The sequence below is a fragment of the Aethina tumida genome, chromosome 1, assembly GCF_024364675.1.
Source record: "Aethina tumida isolate Nest 87 chromosome 1, icAetTumi1.1, whole genome shotgun sequence".
In the NCBI taxonomy this organism is placed as follows: domain Eukaryota; kingdom Metazoa; phylum Arthropoda; class Insecta; order Coleoptera; family Nitidulidae; genus Aethina; species Aethina tumida.
The window spans coordinates 7,308,383-7,327,469 of NC_065435.1; the positions used below are offsets into that span (position 1 = coordinate 7,308,383).

The 19,087-nt window shown below is 30.3% G+C and overlaps 2 protein-coding genes across 8 annotated transcripts; one reads left to right on the forward strand and one right to left on the reverse strand.

Moving 5' to 3' along the window:
• Window positions 1–4,033: 4,033 nt before the first annotated feature.
• LOC109608343 (uncharacterized) lies at window positions 4,034–9,366 on the forward strand. The gene is made up of 6 exons (XM_049961266.1): window positions 4,034–4,342; window positions 4,401–4,863; window positions 7,341–8,258; window positions 8,316–8,641; window positions 8,691–9,046; window positions 9,102–9,366. The coding sequence occupies exons 1-6, from the start codon at window positions 4,210–4,212 to the stop codon at window positions 9,258–9,260; spliced, it is 2,355 nt and encodes a 784-aa protein (XP_049817223.1). The 5' UTR covers window positions 4,034–4,209; the 3' UTR covers window positions 9,261–9,366.
• A 1,480-nt stretch (window positions 9,367–10,846) lies between these two features.
• LOC109608375 (synapse-associated protein of 47 kDa) lies at window positions 10,847–18,145 on the reverse strand. 7 transcript variants are annotated; one of them, XM_020024800.2, is made up of 8 exons: window positions 17,811–18,143; window positions 14,894–15,127; window positions 14,758–14,846; window positions 14,379–14,500; window positions 14,000–14,277; window positions 13,813–13,949; window positions 13,518–13,634; window positions 10,847–12,084 (listed from the first exon to the last, which is right to left on the reverse strand). In XM_020024800.2, exons 1-8 carry the CDS (start codon window positions 17,939–17,941, stop codon window positions 11,945–11,947), a joined length of 1,248 nt encoding a protein of 415 aa, XP_019880359.1. In that variant the 5' UTR covers window positions 17,942–18,143; the 3' UTR covers window positions 10,847–11,944. The 7 variants fall into 7 exon arrangements, with proteins under 7 accessions (XP_019880359.1, XP_019880358.1, XP_019880361.1 ...); XM_020024799.2 differs by having other exon boundaries at window positions 13,518–13,637; XM_020024802.2 differs by having other exon boundaries at window positions 14,758–14,837; window positions 17,811–18,142.
• Between the last annotated feature and the right edge of the window lie 942 nt (window positions 18,146–19,087).

Here is a 19,087-nt window from a genome sequence, read left to right on the forward strand (position 1 = left end):
AAATTTCAGGATTTCAGCTATTAGCATGTGACGATTAATTAAAATTTTTTGATATATAATTTTTACATATATTAAAAATATTCTTTCTTTGATGTTTAGTTTAGTTAAAATGTTTTCTATCATTTTTTAAAATTATATGTCATATTTTTTTTTTACTTTTGAATTATATTTTAATTTTATTTCAAAATATGAGAATTTAAGAAAAACAACTTAATTTATCAATATTTAAAATAAATAAATTAAAATAAATGATTTTTATTATTTGGTTTAGTAATTAATTAGTAATTGGTAAAAAGATCTGTGAAATGTGATTCACAACAATAAATTATGGATAAGGGAAGTAAGATATTTCAGGATTTCAGCTTTTACATATACTAAAAATAATATAATAATAATAATTTTTACTGTAATTAAGCTTATTTTTTTGTTTTATCATTTTTTTAATTTTATGACAATGACCATCTAATATTTTTTTTTACTTTTGAATTATATTTTTATTAATTTTATTACAAAATGTGAAAATTTAAAAAAATAACTTAATTTATCAATATTTTAAAATAAATAAATCAATTTTTTATTTTTTTATTTGATTTGGTATCCAATTAGTAATTAGTAGTAAAAAAAATTGTGACATATTAATTAGAAATGTTTTATAATTTATTAAATTATCTACAGTGTAAGTAAAATATTTTAAAATATGATTTTTTTATTTGGTTTAGTAATTAATTAGTAGTTGGTAAAAAGATCTGTGAAATATGAAATATCTATAATTTATTAAATCAGATTCACAACAATAAATTATGAATAATGGAAGTAAAATATTTCAGGATTTCAGCTTTTACATATACTAAAAATATGTTTTCTATAATTTTTCCTGTAATTAAGCTATTTTATTTTGATTTATCATTATGTTATTAATTTTATTATAAAATGTGAAAATTTAAACAAATAACTTAATTTATCAATATTTTAAAATAAATAAATAAATTTTTTATTTTTCATTTGGTTTGGTAACCAATTAGTAATTAGTAGTAAAATAATCTGTGACATGTGAATTAGAAATGTTCTATAATTTATTAAATTATGACAAAAAATATTTCAATATTAATTATTCCTTAATTTTGTTGTAATTAAATTAGTGATAATTTTATAAAAAATAATTCAGAAGTCAATGACCCTCTGATATTTTTTTTCTTTTAAATTTTATGTTATTAAATTTGCTATTTGTTTTTGAAACTTTTTATATAATCAACATTTTTTAACAAATATTTTGTGAAAATACTAAAAATATTTTTCTCTGATTTTTATTGTAATTAAGATATTGATTTATCAATATTTTTTTTATTTCTATGATTATTAATTTCTAAAGTTAATGACCGTCTGATAATTTTTTTACTTTTAAATTATATTGTTATTAACCCATTTTATTTCTTATGATTTTTTATGTTGTATAAAAAAACCTTTATAGTAATTAATTTATTCCAAAACCAGAAAATTTAATTTCTTACTTAATTTATCAATATTTGAAAATAAAATGAAAATAAACGAGTGCTTTTTGTCTTATCTATGACACATCCCATTGTTGAAATTCCATTTCATTTTAAAAATCAACTTGATTTATCGATATTTTAAAATAAATAAATGAAAAGAAAATAAATGTTTTATCAGTAAAAATGGATTCGCTTTTCCTTAAATTAAAATTGTTGTCTTGATTTAATAATAACTTAGTTTATATAAATGAAATTTTGTAAAAACAATTATATAATATTAATAAATTAAAAAAAAACATATAAACAAAAAAAACTTTGCATAATTTATTGTTGAATTTGAAAAATAAATAGAACTGAATTAAATACAACGGTGTTTTCTGTATCACAATAATGTTTGAATTAAAAATATATTTAAACCCCGTAAATATAAATTGAATTAGATATACAACTATAAATTATGGATAATGGAATGAACATTTTTTGATAACTTATATTTATTAAGATACTATTTTATTTTTTAATTTTAATTAATAATTGGTAATATTCCAAATAATTAAAAAAATCTATTTGATAAATGTCATATCACGTCATATATTATCAATATTTTAAAATAAATAAACAAAAAGTAAATAATACAGTAAAAATAGATTCAGTGTCCTTATATTTAGATTGTTATCTTGAATTAATAATAATACAATTTATATTATTGAAATATTTTAAGAAATTTTTGTATTATTAATAAATATAAAATATACCTTTTACATATTTTGCAATACAAATTACAATATATATTAGATATCCTTAAATTTAAATAATTTTCTAAAATAATAATTATTTTAGTATTAATGAAATATTTTATATACAGTTAAGTAATATAAATAAATAAATTTGTAATTTGTTAAAAGCTTTTTGTGATAATTTTATATATATATATTATATATAATTAACTAAAATCTTATATCTTTATAAATAATTTCGACAAATTTTTGTATTTTTATTATATTTAAAATATAATATATTATATATACTTATATTTTTGAGATAATTTAATTGAATTTTGTTAGTTAACAATTTTATCATTAACCCAATTTCTTAATTTATTATTTATTTTAAATTAAAATAAATTTTAAAAATATATTTTGAAGACTATATTTTTACCTGAAGAATTTGTTTTTATTTATATATGGTATTTTTTGAAACTTCTACAGGTCGTTAAATAACATTTCTAGTTTTTTATTATGTCCTAAAATATTACATTATACAAGATATGTTGAAATAAATAAAAACTAATTATTAAAAATTTATTTTTTTTTGTAATCTGGAAGGTTTGAATTATATTAGCAATTGTTTCTATTTACCTAATTTTCAGTAACCCTTAATTCATCCACTAATTGCATACACCAACAGCCATTTTTATGCCAACTATTTTTCAACTGTTTCTAGGTAATTTTTGGGTGCAGAATCCAAAATAGACGTTAGATCTCATCTACCAGATCTAGATTTTGAGATAGGCTATATTTAACGTTTTATTTTTTTAACTTATGTGTGTACTTTCACATGACTACTATTTATTTCTATTGGTTCTAACTGCTGTAGAAAAAAACAACAAAAATAAATACCATTAAAAATAGATTATTTTACTTTTAATTTAACTGCAAATAATTAAAACACTCCGTTCTGTTTCTGGTGATCAAAATATCGAGGAATAAGTCACTGTGTCTTTCTCATCATCAGTCCTGCTGAAGGATGGAATGGGTATTTTTTCAGAATTGCTAAATTTAAATTATTATAGAACATGTCAATTTGTGCCTATTGACATTTACAGTGATTTTGTGGTTTTCTTCCAAACATTGGTACCTCAAATTTCAGACACCGTCTTCTTTGCCGTGGTCTAATGACGTAAATGTTTAATACCTGATTTAGTTACGAAATGTAGTGCCCAAGATTTATCCTCCTCTCCCAAATGAACGTCAAAATTTGCCACATAAACACTCCAAAAATCTACTTTATCTTTCCTAAAAACCATGAATGGAACACGTCACACAATAAAATTTTACTTAAGTTAAATCATACGTTAAAATAAAATGTCAGTCTTATTCATCGGATTATATGGAACAAATGCATAATGATGATCCCCTTAATCAAATGTTTTTTCTGATTTTAATATAAACTAGTGTAAAGTTTGAGGCATTTTTAAAATTAAACAAATTTGTGTGCCTTATCTCTATCACATACCCTTTGCCTGGTGGTAATATTCCAGTCAAATAATTATACTATATACATTGTATTGTATATAAAAATTACTGAAACAGCAATTAATATATGTCTATAACATTTAAAATTAATACCTATTTACAACAAAGAAATATTATTGTGCTTCTTCGTCAACAGTTGATAAGAGACATAACAAGAAAACGTGTAAGTAAATAATTTATGGCTATATATAGTCCAATTGCACAACAGCATAAATATATTTAAACCATCTTAATAACTGTAGTTAGTTCACAAGATTTATTAAAAAATGTAAATGTAACGTAAAACTAAATAAAACAATGCTAAACTGTAGTGTTAGCATTTCCAATGTTAAATCTATATAAATACAAAATGAAATGTTTATGACATTATCTTATATTCTTAACAAATAGAAATTAACAATACTAGAATTAATTAATTTATTATCAGTTTTAAGTCTGTGCTCGGTGTTAGAGTGTGGAAAAATATGGGAGAGGAGGCCGCTACAGAAATAGGGAACGATGTATCCAAAGAGGAGCGTGGGACGAAAAAAAGGGGCAAATGCCACATTAACCCTAACTTGATAATGCTTAAACTTACTCTCTTTATGTTCTATGGAGGTATGGCACTTTTTATAACTAAATTAAACGTTCAGGCACTTAAACAAATTGTTTTCAGCTACGTCTTCGTTGGTACCATATTTAACAATTCACATGCAAAGCATAGGACTGAGCATGGAGCAAATTGCATTGATATACTTATCGCTACCGTTCACGACTTTCTTAGCACCACCTTTAACGGGTTATCTCGTAGATAAATTTGGACAGTACAAACCGGTGGTCATTGTCTCCTTCATCCTTACGGCCGTTCTTCATCACTCGCTGCTGTTTCTGCCGCAGAAAGAGTTGCCAGGTGTGGTGCCGAACGGCTACATCATAACCCATCCCAAAAAATTGAAGGTTGACATTTGGTGGAGTCCCTGTCCCAGCAGGGAATGTCCGGACGAGGAGGAATTGGATTTGGTTTTGGACATGTGCGAGGATTATTGTCTGATAAAGAATAAGAAACCGAAGAACGTGAGCCAAATCAATCCTGGCACCGAGGACGATCTGTCATTTCATTTGGGCAAAAATGGTGCGAGGTAGGTGTCTAGTTTACGGGGTGGACAATTGCGATGTTTAACAACATAAGCGGCAAATTAAATAAGCGTCATATTGTTTACATTTTTAAGATTAGATTGATTATTTTTCTTAAGTAAACCGGATTACTTTAGTAACGTAAGACAACTGTTTAAATAATCGTCACCTAATGTACACACTGATTAATAAGATTCTTTAAGATTTAATTAAAAAATATTGCCCAATAGTTTACACTAATAAGAACACAGGAATAATGTGACAGGATAAAAAATTTATTAACCAAAATTTAGTAGTAAAAAACAAATAATTTAAATCATTGTCATTTATCACATGACAAAAGTTTTATTTCTACTAGCTAGTTAGGTACTATATGGAACAAGATAGAGCAACTCTAGACGTACATACATAATTAATATTAATAATGTTTCGTAAAAGCTTCTTATAGTATAAGAGTTTGTTTGAGAGTAATGACTACTGAAAAAATTAAAAAAGCTTATGGTAAATATTTTGATATATTTACATGAAAAAGTAATAAATCGAAATAGACTTGGAAATTGAAATACTGATCTCTTGTATATACAGCTTTTTATTGTATAAGAATGTTTCTGAGTAATAACTACTGAAAAAAACAAAAAAGCTTTTAGTGAATATCTTAATAAAATTATATCACAAAGTAATAAATCAAAATACACTTGAAAACTGTCTACTGAAAAAGACAAAAAAGCTTTTAGTAAATATCTTGATAAAATCATTTGACAAAGAAATAAATCAAAATACACTTGAAAATTGAATTACTGATCTCTTGTATAAAAAGCTTTTTATTGTATAAGAATGTTTCTGAGTAATGACTACTGAAAAAATCAAAATACACTTGAAAATTGAATTACTGATCTCTTGTATAAAAAGCTTTTTATTATATAAGAATGTTTCTGAGTAATGACTACTGAAAAAAACAAAAAAGCTTTTAGTAAATATCTTGATAAAATCATTTGACAAAGAAATAAATCAAAATACACTTGAAAATTGAATTACTGATCTGTTGTATAAAAAGCTTTTTATTATATAAGAATGTTTCTGAGTAATGATTACTGAAAAAGACAAAAAGCTTTTAGTAAATATCTTGATAAAATTATTTGGCAAAGAAATAAATCAAAATACACTTGAAAATTGAATTACTGATCTGTTGTATAAAAAGCTTTTTATTGTATAAGAATGTTTCTGAGTATGACTACTGAAAAAGACAAAAAAGCTTTTAGTAAATATCTTGATAAAATTATTTGGCAAAGAAATAAATCAAAATACACTTGAAAATTGAATTACTGATCTGTTGTATAAAAAGCTTTTTGTTGTATAAGAATGTTTCTGAGTATGACTACTGAAAAAGACAAAAAAGCTTTTAGTAAATATCTTGATAAAATCATTTGACAAAGTAATAAATCAAAATACACTTGAAAATTGAATTACTGATCTGTTGTATAAAAAGCTTTTTATTATATAAGAATGTTTCTGAGTAATGATTACTGAAAAAGACAAAAAGCTTTTAGTAAATATCTTGATAAAATTATTTGGCAAAGAAATAAATCAAAATACACTTGAAAATTGAATTACTGATCTGTTGTATAAAAAGCTTTTTATTGTATAAGAATGTTTCTGAGTATGACTACTGAAAAAGACAAAAAAGCTTTTAGTAAATATCTTGATAAAATTATTTGGCAAAGAAATAAATCAAAATACACTTGAAAATTGAATTACTGATCTGTTGTATAAAAAGCTTTTTGTTGTATAAGAATGTTTCTGAGTATGACTACTGAAAAAGACAAAAAAGCTTTTAGTAAATATCTTGATAAAATCATTTGACAAAGTAATAAATCAAAATACACTTGAAAATTGAATTACTGATCTGTTGTATAAAAAGCTTTTTATTGTATAAGAATGTTTCTGAGTAATGAGAACTGAAAAGATCAAAGAAGCTTTTAGTAAATATTTTGATAAAATCATTTGACAAAGTAATAAATCAAAATACACTTGAAAATTGAATTACTGATCTGTTATATAAAAAGTTTTTTATTACATAAGAATGTTTGTGAGTAATGACTACTGAAAAGATCAAAGAAGCTTTTAGTAAATATCTTGATAAAATCATTTGACAAAGAGATAAATCAAAATATACTTGAAAATTGAATTACTGATCTACTGTATAAAGAAGCTTTTTATTGTATAAGAATGTTTCTAAGTACTGACTACTGAAAAAATCAAAAAAGCTTTTGATAAATATCTTAATAAAATCATTTGACCAAGAAATAAATCAAAATACACTTAGAAATTGAATTACTGTTCTGTTGTATAAAAGGTTTCTTATTATATAGAATGTTTGTGAGTAACGGCTACTGAAAAGATCGAAGAAGCTTTTAATAAAATCTTGATAAACTAATGAATCAAAATACACTTGGAAATTAAAATATTGTATCTGTTCCCAAAGGAATTTCACGTTGGATATGCACCCCAACCTAGGCGATCCCATAGAACAACTGGGTATTGAAATGGAGACGGACGACGACGACGAAACGATGGACATCCAGAAGCGATTCCCCGAAAAGATGCTGAGAAAATTCGGCGTCGACTTCGAGGAATTAATCGCGCAAGATCTGCGATGCGGCGGCCTGGTGGACGAGAGCAACGATCACACCAAAAAGCAACTGACAAAGAACTCCCTGGATTGCATAGTGCAGCGGTGCGAATTTCGATCCGGAGGTCCCGAAAGATGTCCACCTAGTTACGTAAAGGCCACGGAGCAAACGTTTTGGCTCTATTTTGGACTGAGATTTGTAGCTACTGTTATGTTGACGGCTGGAGTCACCATCATGGATCCCATAGCTTTGACTATGATTGAGAAATATGGAGGCGACTTCGGCAAGGAACGGTTGTTCTCCAGCTTGGGCATGGCTATATTTTCTCCTGTAACGGGGGCCTTGATTGATTGGAACTCGGACCGCTTAGGTCACACTGATTATTCTTACGCATTTTACACGTTCGATGTGTTGTTAATAATGTCCTCCATAGCGGTATATTTGATGCCTTTGGGGTCCAAGTTACCCGCAGATAATATATTTAGAGATTTGTTCAACATATTCAAGATGCCTCACTTGGTAGCCTTCATTTTCTTCTTGTTCATCCTAGGAAACTTGTGGGGCTTCATCGAGAGCTACCTCTTCTTCTATCTTAAAGAACTGGGAGCCCCGAATATTCTCTTAGGTATCACTGTTACAGTTGGTACTATCAGTAGTTTGCCATTTTTGTATGGCGCAGAAAATATCACTAAAGAAATTGGCCACGTCAACATAATAATCATTGCCTTCTTTGCGCATGCTGCCAGACTTGCTGGTTACTCCGTTATAGAGTAAGAATTCAATAAACATATAATATAAAATTTAATTTCAACTGCTTGTGTCTTCAGGAGTGCCTGGTGGTGTTTTCCGTTCGAGGCAATGGAAAGTTTATCCGTTCATCTTATGTGGGTAGCAGCGGCGACCTACTGTGCAGTCCTTGCACCAAAAAGTCTCCTAGCCACTCTTATAGGTGTTATAGGAATGGCACATTTTAGTATTGGCAGAGGAACTGGTAGTTTCTTTGGCGGTCACATTATTGGCAAGTTTGGAATCAGACAGAGCTTCCGACTTATGGCATTCGTTGCCTGTTCCTCCGGCATCGCTTACGCTTTAATCTACTGTCTTTGGTTGAAACAGATTGAGATCAATGGCGAAAAAGACGAATCTGCTTTAGGTATGTCAAGAATCAATTTTGTATTTTCGTTTAATATATTTATTTGTAGAAAATGGAGAAGCCGAAAAACTAACTGATGAACCGAAGACAAGAGACGTTGGCACCATGTGTAGTTTTGAGAAACTGGACAGCAGATTGAGTTTAATGGTGGAATATAACCAGATTGGTTCTTTAACATCTTTGGGAAGAGTTAGGACAGGTGACGGAGTTTCCATGATGAGAGGCAGAAGCATCAGTATGAGAAGAGAGAGCGATTTTGGCCCTACAAGCAAGAAAGGAAGCACATCCAAGACAGACTTGCTGAAATCTGCTCTTGAAGTGAATAATTCTAGAAATTCCAATCCCCATATCAAAATTTCAAGTAATCATTTAAATAAAGTTAATGGAACTAGCAACAGCGACAAAGTAAAAACTTTTACTATTTGTGAATGTTAAAACAAATTAATTTATTGTTTTTTAGTTGAACGCAGCATTTAGCACACCGAAACTTTCTCACAGAAGTGCCAGTTTAATAAACGAAAAAGACACTGCGAATGTATTGAACGAGAAAGACGAAATTGTATACGATGAAATTAAGCATAAACAAAATGCTGAAAAAGATGATAAACAAGGCCCCTAGTATTTACTCAATGTATCACTTTATCGCCTGTATACTCATCTCATTGAATTATTAGACTTTAGGTTCTCATATAATAACACATAGTGAATAAAGAAGTTGAATTTTGGTTTATGATTATTTAATCCGAGTCGTTCCTTCCGAAAATCAGAATACTAGGAAGTTAGGCACAAATTCCTTTAATTATTTTTGATGTTAGGTGCTTAAATGCTTAATCCTTGCTTATCTTCTATTGTATGTTAAATGTCTGGCAAACTATTTTCTTTTACTATTAACTTGGTTGATGATTTGATTTTTATTTATATTATGATTAATCAAAAATATGTCAAATGAAGTTTGTACATCTTTATTATTGGCAAATTTTGTTACTAAAAAGATATATAATGTCTTCCATAGTGGTATATTTGATGCCTCTGATATATTACTTGTAGAAAATATATTTAGAGATTTGTTCAACATATTCAAGATGCCTCACTTGGTAGCCTTTATTTTCTTCTTGTTTATCCTTGGAAACTTGTGGAGCTTCATCGAAAGTTCTTTGATCTAAAGGACTGAGAGTACCGAATATTCTCTTGGGTATCACTGTTACAGTTGGCACCATTAGTAGTTTGCCGTTTTTGTATGGCACAGAATATATTACTAAATAAATTGGCCACGTCAACATAGTTATGAAAGTTTATTCGTTCATCTTAAGTGGGTGCAGTCTCCTTGCATCAAAGTCTCCTGGCTACTCTTGTAGGTGTTATAGGAATGGCTCATTTTAGTATTGGCAGAGGAACTGGTAGTTTCTTTGGTGGTCACATTATTGTCAAGTTTGGAATCAGGCAGAGCTTCCGCTGCAGCTGCCTGTTCCTCAGGCATCGTTTACGCTTTAATCTATTGTCTTTGGTTGTAACAGATTGAGATCAATGGGGATAAAGACGAATCTGCTTTAGGTATGTTAAGACTCAATTTTGTATTTTCGTTTAATATAGTTATTTGCTGAAAACGGTGAAGCTGAAAACCTAATAGATGGACCAAAGACAAGAGACGTTGGCACCATGTGTAGTTTTGAGAAACTGGACAGCAGATTGAGTTTAATGATGGAATGTAACCAGATTGGTGTTTTAACCTCTTTGGGAAGGATTAGGACAGGTGGCGAAGTTTCTATGATGAGAGGCAGAAGTACCAGTATGAGAAGAGAGGGCGATTTTGGTCCTACAAGCAAGAAAGTAGGCACTTCTAAAACAGACTTGCTGAAATCTGCTCATGAAGTGAATAACTCTAGAAATCCCAATGCTCATATCAAAATTTCAAGTAATCATTGACATTCGCACAGAAGTACCAGTTTAATCAGAAATGTTGCTTTTGTAAAATAGAGTACTAAGAAATTAGATACATATCCCTTTAATTTTGATGTTAGATGCTTAAATGGTTCATACTTGCTTATCTTACATTAACTTTATTAAGTGTTTAGCAAACTATTAATTAAGTTGACTGATGATTTAATATTGTGATTGACCAAAAATGTGCCAAATGAAGCTTCTACATTTTTGTTACTGGCAAATTTTGCTTCTAAAAGGTTGTAGGAGAATATCAATAGACAATAATTGTGGGCACATTTGCTACATTTATTTAACAACTGTATATAACAATTAGAATACAAGCTAAACATGCTTAACACACAAAAGCTATATTCTAGAATGCTATAAATACTAATTATCTGAAAGTAATGCAACAAACAGTAACGACCCAGTTGGGAGAAGCCTTTCTCTTTACATCCATCTCTTAAACCTTAATATTAAACTGAGAGGTTGCACGAGTATTTTGAGTATGAACTTCTGTGTGTGAAATATCGCAATGAGGATATGTATTGTGAGTAGTATAATTGACTAGGTCGTCACCGGTAACACAATAAAATATAACAGCAATAAAATATTTTATGTATATATATTACATTTTTCAAATAATTACATATATTTTGAATATATACAAAAAAGATAAAACATTAAGTGGTGATTGGAAATCAATGCTAAATATGTTAATTCCGATTTTGACATTTAAAATTAACCGTCACTATTTTTGTTTATATTGTACAGTGACATGAACTGTACACATATATGAGTTTGTACAACAACATTAAAATTCCTCAAAATCGGCGAGATAACTAAACTGGAACATAGTGGAACACAACAATAATGAAATATTTACAAAAGGTACTATAGAAAGAAGAGACTTTAACAACTTATCTAAGAGCAAATGTATTTAATATTATGTGATAATTTTACTTTATTTAGAGACATATAGACACATAGGTGAGGACCCAAAATATTTTATTTAGATAACACTAGAAAAGGGAATGTTAGACATACATAGAAATGATTATAGCCTTTGGTATCCAATTAGTACATATAAAGAAATTAGGGTTAAATTAATTTAAGGTCGCAGTTTTAATGTGCGTAATAATTAGGATTAAAATTAGGCTGTTTCATTTTCTCGAGTTCTCGTTCATATTGTTCAAATGAATCAAATGCAAAGAAAATAAAACTATCCTAAAGTAGTAATTCATAAATGTTTTACCAAATACTTCGTCAAACTTAGACCATAGTATAAAATATGACTAGAACCATAATTACAATCAAATTTAATTTGGAATGTAATATCAGTCAATATCAGTTAAGTACATAGAGCCGTTGGATGGACGGACCTTATTTGAGGTCCGTCTCTTCTTGAAGTATTTCCTCTATCTCTTGTTCCCAGTTATCGTTTTTCGGATTTCCTGTTTTCTGGTCGCCAACTAGTTCGTAATCTTGTAGTTCAGCTTCTAATTCTCGCTCCCAATCTTCTTCTATGGAAACAATATCAGGGATAAGGATAGGCGTAAAATAAAAATAATAATAAAATAAAAACAAACAAAAATATATCAATGTATTTGAGCAAGGAACCAGATGCTCAGAAGCTTAGTTTCCTGTTTGTCTCAAATGTCAAAGTGAAGAAATGAGGAAATCTGAGCATTTGGCGGGGTCCACACCTCAACAGAATAACCCTCAAAATTTATCATGAACAATCGCTGTAGTCACAATTGTGTGGTGCCTGTCGTTTTGATTTTGCAGTTTAGCACGTTATGGAAAATCTAAACTAAACCGATTGTTGATTTCGAATTTTGAAAATTTTCGTATTATACACACTAACATTTTTTTTTTTTTAAATAACTCTCCCACCAATCCATCGTATTGTCTTTTTGGTAAGCATTCAAACTGCACCCTTGTTTTAATTTTAGGAAGACGATAATATACATATATATATTACTTAAAAGTATGTTGCTAAAATTATACTACATATACAATGGAAAAATTGTTGTCAGCAAAAATTACTCAAGGGCCAGTCATCTGTTTAACATGTCACTTGTAATATCAACACATTTTATAGAGCATAACTAACTCTAATGTGTTGTCTGTTAATAATATAACTGATCCTAATGCATAATAATAAATCTTTGTCTACTGCCACTAACTCAAATGCATCGGGAATCAATTTTATCTAATATATATATATTTTTTGTTTTTGTTCTCTGTAGGATAGAAAAAACGTTTTGGAAAGGAAACTTACAAAGAATTACAAAGGCACCATTTACAAGTATCTCATCACTTTGAGAATATGCATTCCAATAATATTATTGATATTTTCATCCTTCAACATGGTTTGACCCTTTGATGCATTCGACGAACTTTTGGAAAACAGTAGACTTACAAACAACAGAGACTTTTTTATTAATTATTATTAATACTGTCTATACGTGTCGATTTGTGTGGTGTGAAGCATCTCAAATAACAAAAAACAAAACAAAATAATAATATAAAACGGGACTAGGTTTAGTCGGTTAATTTAGTGATTAAAAACTAACTAAACTAAAAGTGAGGTCCACATAAAGGAGACGGTACGAAGTTCAATTAAAAACTAATTAGAATAGGATAGGAGAATAAAGGAGGAAGCGAAGATGGAACATGACATCTTCTTCTTAAGCTGCAGCAAAACCAAACAGGAAACTAACCTCTAACCTTGCTTTGGTTAATTCGTTAAAGTATCGTTCATGCTTAAACGCTAATAAGCAGAAATAAAGCGGCTTTCGTAACAACCAATTGCGAAACAACTAACCAATTTGCTGTTAGAAAGAGTAGATAGTGAGTGGACGTCTAATTTTTCCCCCTCCATCTTATTATCTGCACGCAAGTACTAATTTAAAGCTAAATTCGCAATTTTTTGTTAATTCTATCGTCGTACCTTTCGTCTTGGATCCCATGGCTAATTTTTTCATCCCTTCTTGTACCTCAACTAAATCTTCAGTGGTCGCTTGTAAGGTATCAGATACAAACTCATGCGTATCTTTACTTGCACTATCTACTTTAACAAAATCAAAAAAACAAAAAAATAAGAACTCCTTGTTAAAATAATATGAATGGAAATAATAAATTTTAAAAGAGGTCAAGTATTTTATCTACTAGAGGTAAAAATAGAATAACTATCGCACCTACTAGTTAAATAATATTTCCTTTGAACACTAACAATTAATATTTACCTAAGGGTTGATCTGATGTCACAGTTTCTGTTGCCGAATGGCTGTCACCTTCCCTGGACATGAAGGACAATTCATTTGCTTGACAAATTAGGCTTACACGGTAGAAGTAATTCCTCCAAAAGTTTTCTTCAGTTATTCTGCAAAAGCCAATCAATAAAAAACGCTAAAAATGATTCTAAACACTTACACTTTAGGCACAAGTTCGTAGCGCATTTTCTCCAAGTTAGGATCTTGTTCCATTATGGCCATTGCAACTGGATAAGACACTTCATAGTCGAACTGGAAATCTACGCCAGCTGGCGGGCTCCTAACGAAATTCCTTTTGTCAGTTGATAAGCTCAAGCACTCATCCTTCAGGGCCTCTTCGTTCGAGCAGCCGGACCATGGGGGTACGGCGGTGGCGCTGTTGTTGGCCTGGCCCTTCATGAACGCCTCCTGCTCTTTGTTGAACTCACCTAAAATACTCTGGAAAGGAAACGCCCGTCAGTGGTTTGCTAATGAATGAAGTTGGGGGCACAAATTATAGAACTGAGCTCCCGGGGAAGAGAAAGAGCTTGAAGACTTACATTCTTTTCTACAGTTTCTTTGATCTTAGCACTAGCTTCACTAACGGTTTTGCCGGCCTTGTTAACAGCGGAGTAGAGGAAATTTCCGAAGGACTTTGCACCAGCCAAGGCTTTACTTTGTACTGTAATACAAAAAACTGGGTTAGTTTGCGCACAACAGCAAGTTTGAACCACCTATGACACTGACATCCACATTCAATTGGCTAAGGTCACATCTTCAGTCCAGCATCAAATGAATTTCGAATTTCAACCCAAATGAAATGGTGATACATTCAGATGAAAACATTCACAAGTTATGACAATGATAAAATTCGAAAGTCTTTGGTACAAGTTAGGGTAGGTTAGCACATCCATCGAGCGGTTTACATTCAACACGTACCATTTCCGAATTGACCTTCTTTCTCTTCGGTTGGTGATTCGGCGGCGGACTGTGGACCAGAATCTGCACCTCCGGTAGCACTATAATTCCTATATTAAGTTTTGTTGGACAATATCGCTATGTTTGTGCGCCTTACCTTGAATTGTCGTCGTCGTCTTTTTGCATCGGGGAACCTTTTACGGATTCCGCCGATGCCAAAGTGGCGTCTTCGACAGCTAAATTGTCTTCGCCCGCTTCGTTGATATTACCTCCCTCCTCGCCTTTGCGTAACTTCGGAATGCTAGATCCAAGCCAGCCGCCTATACCTTCTATCTGGGTTTTCACGTTGGACAACATGTCTAGTTTGCCACCTCCAGCTGCTTTTGTGGGGCTATTAATAAAATTTATGGATGAAAATTTATAGGCACAATTATCTAGTTCATTCTTTAATATTGAGAAGAAAGATTTGGGAAAGATAGAAGAGCTTGCATACCATTAGTAGTGAAGTACTGATATTTGTTGAAAACGAAACAATTACTAGTACAATTTTAGTTTAATTGTTTGTGACTTTAATTCCAGTTCTTATTCAAATTACTGTTTGTTACTCATCCCATTTGTGTAAAATCAATAAAAAATTGGGTTTCTGGATCACCTTCCAACTTTTTTTTTAATTCTAGGACAAATTTGAAAATCAATTGAAAAAATTAATTATAAAGTCACATAGTTTTATGAGGAAGATGAGAAATCCGAAGTGGCGTCTTCGACAGCTAAATTGTCTTGGCCTGCTTCGTTGATATTGCCTCCCTCCTCACCTTTGCGTAACTTTGGAATGTTAGATCCAATACCTTCTATCTGGGTTTTCATGTTAGACAACATGTCCAATTTGCCACCTCCAGCAGCTTTTGTGGAGCTACTAGTGGATGAGAATTTATAGGTACTATAATCTAGTCCATTTTTTATTCTTGAGAAGACTTACGAAAGATAGAAGAGTTTGCAGACCATCAATATAAGTATTAAAGTTTGATAAAAATAGTACCATTCCTATTACAATTTTAATTTAATTGTTATATTGTTTGTGACTTTAATTTCGGCTTTTATTCAGGTTACTGTTTGTTAGTCACCCAAGATTCGTTTAAAATCAATACAAAAGTGGGTTTCTGGATCACCTTCCAACTTTTTTTTAATGCTAGGACAAACTTGAAAATAAATTGAAAAGATTAATCATAGAGTCTCATAGTTTTACGAGGAAGATGAGAAATTCGAAGTGGCGTCTTCGACAGCAAAAATTGTCTTCGCCAGCTTTATTGTTATTACCTCTCTCTTCGCCTTTGCGTAGTTTTGGACTGTTAGATCCAATATATTCTATCTGGGTTTTCACGTTGGACAAGATGTCTAATTTGCCATCACCAGTAGCTTTTGTGGGGCTATCAATAAAATTTATGGATGAGAATTTGTAGGTACATTTATCTAGTCCATTTTTTTTCTTGAGAAGAAAGATTTGCCAAAGATACAATTATTAAAGAGTAGATATTTTAAGAAAATAGTTATATATTTCTCTAAAAATTGTTATTTAAGGTGGACACAGATTAATAAGAGACAGAATAAATAGGGGAATCCCAGAAAATATGGAAGAATGACAATATAAGCTGCAAATTTTTGGGAATTTATCAGAATACTTACTCAATATTCTCCAAAGAATGTTGAAGATAATATGTATACTTATTATTTTATGAATTATTGAAAGTAGTACTGAAATTTTATAAAAATGAAACCATTTCTATTACAAGTTTAATTTAGTTGTTATATTCTTGGTGCTTTAATTTCAGCTCATATTTAGATTACTGTTTGTTACTCATCCCAAGTTTCGTTTAAAATCAATACAAAAGTGTGTTTCTGGATCACCTTCCAACTTTTTTTTAAATTGTAGGGCAAACTTGAATATCAATTTGAAAAATTAATTATAGAATCTTATAGTTTTATAAACAAGATGAGAAATCCAAGATGGCCATTTTGATAAATCATCTTTAAAATTTCATCACCATAACATAAAAATTAGTAATATTATACATGTTAAATGTGCATATAATTTATAAATTATTAATAAATACATTTTAAAGAGAAAATAAATAATAAACTGAAGAAGTTTTTGTGAGAAATTAAGACAATTAGTATAGATATAAAAATGTAGCAAATCAGTTATGGGAGTAAAACGCCCTTTAAAAACTTAAGTCACACAAATCTAAAAATTTACAGATTGATTATTTATATTACCCAATAAGTTTTAATATTGCTTAATGTAAGGTATTTAATTTTATTATCATTAATTTGTTGTGTATTTATGACAAATCTAAATACTTTTGATGATTCATACAGAGGGAAGCAATTAGTCCCCAAACATTGATTTTGACAACAATACTGATAAAACAAATATGAAAGATAACAGATGGAACAACATCCCAACTTAAACAAGGTTGAAATGAAACAAAATAACACAAATTCAATATTCACATACACAATGCATATTGCATAAATTAGCTTATCAGGCTTTTTATGATTTTTTAGACGCAATAAGTACTGTTGAGTACCTGAGTCAATTTTAAATAAAAAAAACGTGTCACAAATTGAGTTAGGAACATTGTAATAGGTCAAGAGCCAATTTACCAACCAGAGTAGAAAGTCTTGAGTGACATAGAGCAGGTATGAAAGGTACACCCTTCCGACTACAAGGGTAAAAGTGCACAGCATGTTGTGAAATTAATCAATGCGGGTGTAAACAGTCCAATTAATCGGGTTATTAAATTCGATTAGTCCACCCTTTTGCAAAAAAATATGTTATGTCACAGGATGAATTTTAACTAAAGTCAACCAAACAACAACAACAATCTAATAAGATAAACCAAAACGTAGAACAGAAATAACTTAAAGGGGTACGAGTGTGTGTGGTTGAAATGGAAATGCGGGGGTGTGATGAAGGAGCAAATTAATGTTGTTGCAGAAATGTAAGCGGGCCATAAAATAGGATTAAAATCGATAAGATTTAGGTCAATTTAGGTGAATTTGTGTTAAAAACGCACCTTCCTGCATCTTTTTTATCGGGACTTAGGAGCACGTTACTTTCCTCCGTGGGGGTTGGTACCTTCTCTTCGTGATCCCCCTTAACATTGCCCATCCACGAAGTGACCTGGTTCGTGAGTCCAGAGAACATTTTCGGTGCTCAGTGAGTGCACTACACGAAAGGTACGTCACCGATACGGTACTCTAATGCAGCACTGCTACTAATTTTAAGGTAATTAAAGACCGCCTCTATTAAACATATTATTACGGAGTCGAAAAATTGATTCGGTACAGTATTTTGTGTCGGTTTGAACTACTACGTTCTTGTGAGAGACGTTCAGCAGCTTTGTCATCTACGTTGCGTCAAGACTGTGCGCGATGTCCCAAGCACAGCCCAATAACGTACGGACCAATCCCGTACTAGGAATCGGCACGTAGTCGATGGCGCATGACCGTAGCGCAACAGGAATAAAATCCATAGTAGCCAAGTTTACCCCCTACGGAAACCAATAAGCCTCCGAACCGCTATTCAGCAATTTTTCGCCTTCGCAATGTTTCCTACTCTTATCACTTAATATGGGGCATTTCCAAAATTGCGCATAATTCACCAAGGAAATATTATTCGGTACTTACGACTTTTTAAACTTCCCGCAATGTATAACAATTTTTTTTTATTGACTAGGTCTTAAATATGTGATATCTGAGCATTCTTCTACAATTCTTTAGTCTATAGATAATTTTATTAATGAGTGTATTTTAAGGCGGGGAATTCAAAAATAATTTTAGTAACTGATTCCTTATACAAACTAAATCATTAAAATGTAGAAGGAAGAGGTGAAAAATTGGAGCAGGGAAATTATGAAATATCCTGTACATAGTTGCTAAAGTAGAAAGGAATTATTATTGCATTATAATAAAGTAAATGCAATAGTGAAGGGAGAACTCAATTTAAATTGTCTAAAATGAAATACATATTCGAACATTTCAAGAGTTTAAAGTCGGATTTCCTCCTGTCGTAAAATTTAAATATATTGGTGGGGTTCAAAGACCGATTACTGAATGATGTTCAATTTCGCAGTATTATGAACCAATACAAGACTCTATTATAATACTAAATCACCAGATTTTCCTTTTTGTACTCATAAATCAGTATTCCTAGATAAATAAAATTTTCTTTAAATGACAACTATTGGAATAAAATATTCATTACTAAATAAGAAAGAAGATTTCTTTGAAGGAGTTCTTTGGAATTTTTAACGTTTGTCATAAACTACAGTTTAAAGCCTGATTATGATAT

What these genes read in the sequence shown, in the direction of transcription:
- LOC109608343 (XM_049961266.1), top strand. Translation starts at nt 4,210, where the DNA reads ATGGGAGAGGAGGCCGCTACAGAAATAGGGAACGATGTATCCAAAGAG. An exon ending in TTGGGCAAAAATGGTGCGAG is followed by an intron (nt 4,864 to 7,340) that starts GTAGGTGTCTAG and finishes CTGTTCCCAAAG; the next exon opens with GAATTTCACGTTGGATATGC. An exon ending in GAACTAGCAACAGCGACAAA is followed by an intron (nt 9,047 to 9,101) that starts GTAAAAACTTTT and finishes ATTGTTTTTTAG; the next exon opens with TTGAACGCAGCATTTAGCAC.
- LOC109608375 (XM_020024799.2), bottom strand. Translation starts at nt 17,941, where the DNA reads ATGTTCTCTGGACTCACGAACCAGGTCACTTCGTGGATGGGCAATGTT. An exon ending in AGAAGGTCAATTCGGAAATG is followed by an intron (nt 14,501 to 14,757) that starts GTACGTGTTGAA and finishes TTTGTATTACAG; the next exon opens with TACAAAGTAAAGCCTTGGCT. An exon ending in GACATCAGATCAACCCTTAG is followed by an intron (nt 13,638 to 13,812) that starts GTAAATATTAAT and finishes ATTTTGTTAAAG; the next exon opens with TAGATAGTGCAAGTAAAGAT.